The sequence below is a fragment of the Vicia villosa genome, linkage group LG3 (genome assembly GCF_029867415.1).
Source record: "Vicia villosa cultivar HV-30 ecotype Madison, WI linkage group LG3, Vvil1.0, whole genome shotgun sequence".
In the NCBI taxonomy this organism is placed as follows: Eukaryota; Viridiplantae; Streptophyta; class Magnoliopsida; order Fabales; family Fabaceae; genus Vicia; species Vicia villosa.
Window position 1 is genome coordinate 129,673,774 of NC_081182.1, and position 7,851 is coordinate 129,681,624.

Sequence of the window (7,851 nt, forward strand, 5' to 3'; positions counted from 1 at the left end):
TTGTACTTATGGCGTTCTGCACCGCGCCGGCTATATGGGACGCGATGACGTGGCCCACTTCATGATGGAGCCAACTGCCACGATCACACGATCATGTCCGTTACTCCTCACCGCGCCCGCGGTGGAGCTGCCGCGCCCGCGACCTTCATTAAAAGACTCCCGCCCAAAAGGAGTTGAGGGGCACTCCTGTCTTTACGCTGATCCAGAATCCACTATATATAGTTTAGTTTTCATTTTCGTTTTTTTATCCAAGCTTAGTACAAACTTAAGCCATATACCATCAATATCTGTAAAGTAGTAACCTCTTCACATCGGGGAGTTACTACGGTGTAGATTAAGTTGTAATCGAGTTTTGGAGCACTTTGGTTGAAGTTTATCATACCAGCCTTCACTTTGTATCAAGATTCAATCTCCGATCGGAGTAAGGTTCAATTTACTTGCATTATTTATTTTTCTTGCTCTTACTACAAGTTTTATAGAGTCTAAATACTCTTACCATAGTCTACATGTGTTATAGACTCTAAATGCTCTTACCATAGTCTACAAGTGTTATAGACTCGCACCCTTTTATTACTCGCACTTACCATAGTCTACATGTGTTATAGACTCGCAATTACTATGTATGGCTAAATGTAATACCCCAAAATTTGCCTTCATATAATTACAAATATCATTTTATATCGATTAAGTGACATGACACAATTGGTAAGGCTTTGAGAGTAAGAGGTACAAGAGCGAGAAGTCCCGAGTTCGAATCCCACTTCTGACATTTTTACTTTTTTATTTTCTAACTTTAATACTAACTTCATTTTCATTAAAAAATCACAAAAAATAGTTTTTTTTATCATTTTTATTCTTAATTTTCGTATTCATTATTTAAGCATTTTTCAAAAGTATTAATTTTTCATTTTTTCATCTTATTCATAAAAAAATAACCAAAATAAAAAGATTTGAGATTATTTGTTTACATTTTTATAAATAATGCATTTTTAGGATAGTATTTTCATTCTTAGAGAAAATTAATGTAATTGATTGATTATGTCAAGAATCAAAATCAAATATTATATTTGATTTAGAATTTTGATTATATTGAATCATTGATTTTTTCCTATTTTATCTAACCTAATATTTTTCCTATATAAACCTTTCTAACCCTAACCTATAGAGTCTCACGTAGAAGTCAACAATTCCATTCTACAGAACCCTTATTTTATAAACCTGAACAACCTCACTTTCACGTACAAATCCCATAGTCCACAGTTCCACTTCCACTCTAACAACACCCCTTTAGATTGTTTCCACCATTCTCAACCTCTTGCCGTAACATAATCAAAACCAATATCAAAACCACATCACCATTCACAATCTACCTGCAAAAATCTCATTCCATCAATTTCATCCAAACAAAACCAAATGCAAAAGCAAATCCACCACGCTATCATCACTGAACAACAAAGGCAGTAAACATCACAAACCAACATCAACGGAGATACTCATAATGGAATCGACGATAATCGTAGAAGAAAAGAAGGAACAGAACAGTTTAAGTCCACAATCAAAAAACGCAGAGGAAGAACCAAGATCGGAGAACACGACTTCGACCCGACGTTCATCGCCAATGCAGCAGAGTTCACTGTCTGATCCGGAACAACTCACTCCCACGGACGACATCCTTCACCACAGCAATCGCCTTTTCTCAGATGCAGCCACATGCGGTTTCTCGGAAGCAGCACCACCACCGCCGTGAGGATAACCGTCGATCGCGAGTTTCATCGACCAACAAATGTCGCAGCCGACAACCCCACCGGACATATCTGCGTAACCACGTCGCAACAATATCGGCAAGGTACTTCACCTCCGTTCCGATCTAACACCGTCGGACACGCTTTTCACGCTATTAGATTCGATGCCCTTTATTCTGCCGTCGACCTTCGGTACATTTGAGCTATTTATCTATCATCGTGGATATTCGCAAGTTCATCCTCAATCTCCTCCACTGGGTCTCGCTAATTCCAGATCTAAAGGACCAGAACGCGCTACTCCATCATAGACATCCAAAGGCTACTCACACTGAATCTCATGCCCAGGTTCCTTTTAAATTTTTCATTATGTTCTTTTTTTATCTTTCTTATCTCTTTTCTTTTTAAAAGAAACTCAAATATTTAAACTTTTTTTTATTTAGTTTTTTAGAACGATTAACTAAATGCTGATTAATTTTCATTTAATAATTAATTAATTAGTTAATTAGGTTAATTTAATTAGTAATTAGAGTTAATTTTTTTAATTAGTTAATTTTAATTTAGAAATTAGGTTTTAATTAATTTTAGGCTAATATCTTTAGGTTTAATAATTTTAATTAATTAATTTTAGGCTAATTATTTTAAGTTTAATAATGATTATTAATTTTAGGTTTTATCACTAACCTTAACCTTTAAAAGTGACACGTTAGGTAGGTGTTGTCCGTCAACTAGGATTTTACCCTTAAGTTTTTAGCCATTAACCTTCAAGGTTTAGGTTCGCCTTTGTAATCAAACATTGAATTTCTTCCACGATTCTCTTCTCACCTCATGCTCCAATGATTGTCGAATGCCTTTATTTAATTTTTTGCCTTTATTTAGCTTTTAGTCAATTTTTGCCTTTATTTAATCTCCGTTATTTAATTTCTTCTTTTATTTCTTCCTTTATTTTATGCTATTGTTTTTTTCAATTTATTTTATTTATTTAATTTCTGTTATTTAAATATTAGAAGCTGTATAGGTTGCCTATTTAATTTTGATGTAATAGTAATTAGGGCCTTTTATTTTCTGCCTTTTAAATTCCGCCTTTATTTTTCTGCCCACATGTGTTTATTGTAATAGCGTAGGAACTTTTAATTTCTGCCTTTACTTTTGTTTATATTAACTGCGTGGTTAGTAATCTAGGGAGTGCAAGCCTGCCGAATAACTTAAAATCACTAATTTTACAAGATAAATGTAATCGAAGTTAACCACGTGTTTATTGCACCCACACACCTTTAGGGTAATTCCTCTTGTTGCCTTTGTTGCTTGTTGCCTTAATTTTGTTGCCTAAAAATAGTCAAGTCCCTCGATTCCGAGGATACCTAAAGCAATGTTGCTTGTTGCCTTCAAAGTTATTGAAACTCCCTCGAGGTTGCCTTATAAAGAGTTGATTGTCCCTATTTGCTAAGGTATCCTCGCATGATGCCTAAGAAAATCAAATGACTATTATATCCTTCCCCTAGACTACCCAACCTCTTTATGGCAAGGGACTGTCTTATGGCGAACGATATCTCGATGACCCTTTCAACATCCAATTGAAAGACTTCCTACCCTCCTATGGTATGGATAGATCCTTTCACCTGAAAAGCTAAAAGAACGTTTTTTCAAACTTAGGGTAGTTGCTATTAATTTCTTGCTCTATTTCAAATTCAAATTCAAATTCAAACTCTTTTTCCCACTAATTTTCAAATACTTTTCAAAAGACTACGCTTATTTACAAGCTAAAGTTCTTCTTCAAAGGATTCCTATTCACACCCTACTTTTCAAACAATTCAAATATTTTGAAAACAAAAGTGAGCTAAGCAATTATGAGTCCATGGATAACCATGGATGCAAAGGGTGCCTTACACCTTCCCTTTGCATAATTACCCCCTGAACTCAAAATCTTTTCAAAAGGTCTTTTCCTGTTCTTTTAGCCTTTCCTAAAAATTGGATAAAATAAAAGTCGGTGGCGACTCATGCTATCTGCAACATTTCGATAAAGTCAGTTCACCGTATTACACTAAATCATAAAGGTTTGAATGTAATGTTTGTGATCATGTCTGTGTTCTAATTGTCGCGTTAGTGAAAGTACTCTAGGGATGTTTTACTTTTAACTTGAGTCAAATTATGCTTTAAAATGTTTATTGGGTAAGATCAAAAGCCGTCCATATCAAAGATAGACTTGATTATTATTTAACCAAGCAAAAGAAGCGAAAGCGATTTGGTTGGTTAAATAGGAATCATAAACTCTTTTTAGAAAACGATTTTTGAAACTATTTTCGGACGCGTTTGTAGGTTTGAAATCTGACTCTTGTTCAAAAGCCAAGAGTCTCTTTAAGTTAATCTTTCCAAGTAAAATCACTTTTTTGTTAAGTCAAAACTATCAATTTTTTTAAAATAGATTTACTGCTTTAATGCGGAAGGCACCCTTTATATGTGACAATAAAGGAAGTTAAATTAAATAGTAAATTCGGTTCTTAGTAGCCAAAAGCTACAAGTTCCCGTTAAATTGGTTTTTTGCTACGAATAGAGAATACTTCCCCATGAGTCGTTTCACTGATGCATGTCTAGAACATAGTCTAGTTTCATGATTTACATTTCAACCTATTGCTTTAAATTTTTATTCACTCCACTCACTTACCTTGTTGCACTGCACTCACATTAATATTCATGTTCACCTTAGATAAGCACCTTAACAATAGAGTTGATAGATTGACGATTGGTCTCTGTGGTTTGATAATCTTATATATTACTTCGATAGGCTGTACACTTGCAGTACTATATTTAGGCTATACGTTACAGACCCATCAAGTTTTTGGCGCCGTTGCCGGGGACCAACTTCGTCAAATTTCGTACCCTATTGTTATCTCGTTTAGACTAAGGCTATTATAGCCGATAGATGCGTAGAAATCGTAACATCGGTAACCTATTAAACCCTTTAGTGGAACCTGAACATTACGCCCGAGCACGTCTGTTTATCCTTAAATTAAGGAAAGCTATGGCTGAAGACCGTAACCAAAGACCGCTTAAACAGTTTTCTCAACCATCTAATGAGGAGCCCAGTTCGAGTATCGTAAACCCCGCTATAACAACCAACAATTTCGAACTTAAGCCCTCATTAATTCAACTGGTTCAACAAAACCAATTCACTGGTCTCGCTACAGAGAACCCGAATCAACACCTAAAAGTATTTATCCAGTTAGCCGACACCCTTAAGGCAAATGGAGCCACACCTGAAGCCATTCGTTTAAGATTGTTTCCTTTTTCCCTTTGAGGTATAGCCCATGACTGGTTTCCAGCCAACTCAATAACAACTTGGGAAAACCTTAGGAGAGCCTTTCTTGCCAGATATTTCCCACCTAGTAAGACCGTTGTCCTTAGGAACCTGATCACCAGTTTCACTCAAAACCAGGGCGAATCACTTTTTGATGCCTGGGATAGATATAAAGAACTTTTGAGAGCCTGTCCGCACCATGGCCTAGAGCAATGGTTAATCATACACACCTTTTATAATGGACTCCATTACAACACGAAAATGTCTATTGACGCTGCCGCTGGCGGAGCGTTAATGAACAAACCTTATCCCAACGCTTGTGCCCTGATAGAGGACATGGCCCAAAACCACGCCCAATAGGGAATAGAATGAGCAACGGTAGAGAAAAAGGAGAGCCATGGAGGAAAGCATGAGATAAGTTGCATGGACATGATGAATGCTAAGATGGACGCTCTGGCCTGGAAAGTCGAAAACATGTCTCCAAACCCTACCATAGTGGCAGCAATCCAATCGGAGTGCGAGCTCTGTGGAATTCAAGGACATCAAACCGTTGATTGTAACCTTTTGAACGATTCTGGCTCAGACCAAGTTAACTATACCCAAGGAAATCCTTTCTCGAACACATACAATCCTGGATGGAGGAATCACCCGAATTTCTCCTACAAGAACAACAATTCCATCCAAAATTCCGGATCTTCGAGACTCCAAGGATTCCAAACACAAAAACAAAACCAACATATGCAAGTTGTGCCACCAAGACCGAACCTTAAAGAAACCATAGACACCTTTATCCAGAGTCAAACTCAGCAAAATAAGGAGGTTATGAACCAACACATTCACACAAACGAGTTAGTTACTCAACTGGCAACCAAGTTTGACCAGATGATGACCCACACCAAAATGCTTGAACCCAGATTTCGCAAGTAGCTCAAACTACCTCTGCATAAGTTGTACCTGAAGGACAATTCCCTGGACAAACCCAACCTAATACCAAAGGGACAGCAAATTCCATCACCCTAAGAAGTGGAACCGCTTATGAAGGACCGAAAAATCCTAACCTAAGCTCGTTGGAAAAATCTAAGGAAGATGCTGAACCAAAAGGCCAGGTAGAGGAACCAGAGAAATCCGAAAAGCAATCAGAACCGGAGGTAGAGAATCGCACACCGCAACCTTACAAGCCACCCATTCCATTTCCACAAAGATTGAAAAACACCAAAACAGAAAACCAATTCCAAAAGTTCATTAAGGTAATAGAGAAACTCCACGTAGAAATCCCTTTTACCGAAGCAATAACCCAAATACCATCATATGCTAAGTTCTTGAAGGATATTTTGTCCAACAAACGACGACTCGACGATTCCAAACCTTTAGAATGTCATTCCATATCCGAGAATAAACTTGCCAAGAAAGATAAAGATCCTGGAATTTTTTCTATCCCTTGCGTCCTGGGAAACCATATGATAGACAAAGCATTTCTGGACCTAGGAACGAGCGTAAGTCTGATGCCCTTGGCTGTCTGTAAGAGGTTAAAACTAGGAGAGCTTCAACCTACTAAGATGTCGTTACAACTAGCTGATAGATCCGTTAAATACCCCATGGGTATTCTTGAAGACATACCTGTTAAGATTGGTCAGTTATACATTCCGACTGATTTCGTGGTTATGGATATCAAAGAAGATGATGACATCCTAATTCTTCTAGGTAGACCATTCTTATCGACCACTTGAGCTATAATAGATGTTAAGAAAGGGAAGCTGACTTTTGAGGTAGGAGATGAAAAGATCAAGTTTATTCTATCAAAATTCCTAATGGCACCGGTGATCGGAGATGCGTGTTATGCCATCGACGTCATCGATGAGTGTGTAAATGAGCTCAACGATTCCTTAATCAGATTACTTTCTACCCCCATTTTAGAGGATGACGAATTCAAGAGTATGGAACCTTACATTGACGACAACCTTTTTGAATGCTTAGCACTTACCCCTGACCCTATGCCGTGCACCAAGAAACCTACCATAGAACCTAAGGAACTACTCAAGAATCTAAGATATGAGTTTTTAGATGAGGAGATGAATCGACCTGTCATAATAAGCGCTACTTTGAACCAAATCGAAACAAACCAACTCTTAGATACCTTACGAAGATATCCCTCAGCTTTAGGATACAAAGTCTCTGATTTAAAAGGAATAAGTTTGCCCGTATGCATGCATCGGATTCTGCTTGAGGAAAATTTGAAACCCTCGAGAGAGCATCAGAGAAGAATAAACCCTATCATGAGCGATGTAGTAAAGAAAGAGGTCCTTAAGTTATTAGAAGCTGGCATCATTTACCAGATTTCGGATAGTGAGTGGGTAAGCCCTGTCCATGTGGTACCAAAGAAAAGAGGTATCACTGTCGTGGAAAATAAGAAAGGTGAGCGTGTAGCAAAGCGGACCGAAGGAGGATGGCGCATGTGTATAGATTACAGAAAACTGAACAAGGCGACTAGGAAAGACCATTTCTCTCTTCCATTTATAGATCAGATGCTTGAGCGTCTAGCTAGACACTCATATTTCTGTTATCTTGATGGATACTCTGGTTTTTTGCAAATCCCTATTCACCCGGAGGATCAAGAGAAAAATACATTTACTTGCCCTTATGGAACATTCGATTACAGACGAATGCCCTTTAGGCTCTGTAATGCGCCCGCCACTTTCCAACGTTGTATGATGTCGATTTTCGCAGACTATCTCGATGGAATTATGGAGGTATTTATGGACAATTTTTCGGTGTTTGGATTTGACTTTAATAACTGCTTGTCAAATTTAGAGAAAATCT

At 37.6% G+C, this 7,851-nt stretch overlaps 1 protein-coding gene and 1 non-coding gene across 2 annotated transcripts; one reads left to right on the forward strand and one right to left on the reverse strand.

Moving 5' to 3' along the window:
* The first annotated feature begins 1,710 nt into the window (after positions 1 to 1,710).
* Positions 1,711 to 6,761, forward strand: LOC131658960 (uncharacterized). The gene is made up of 2 exons (XM_058928208.1): positions 1,711 to 1,846; positions 5,995 to 6,761. The coding sequence occupies exons 1-2, from the start codon at positions 1,711 to 1,713 to the stop codon at positions 6,759 to 6,761; spliced, it is 903 nt and encodes a 300-aa protein (XP_058784191.1).
* Positions 5,134 to 5,240, reverse strand: LOC131593803 (small nucleolar RNA R71). The gene has a single exon (XR_009281183.1). It is a non-coding gene; the product is annotated as a small nucleolar RNA R71 (small nucleolar RNA).
* Positions 6,762 to 7,851: the final 1,090 nt, after the last annotated feature.

Coding starts and splice junctions, on each gene's coding strand:
- LOC131658960 (XM_058928208.1), top strand. CDS start 1,711: ATGCGGTTTCTCGGAAGCAGCACCACCACCGCCGTGAGGATAACCGTC. Junction 1,847..5,994: donor GTCGCAACAATATCGGCAAG/GTACTTCACCTC, acceptor TTGTACCTGAAG/GACAATTCCCTGGACAAACC.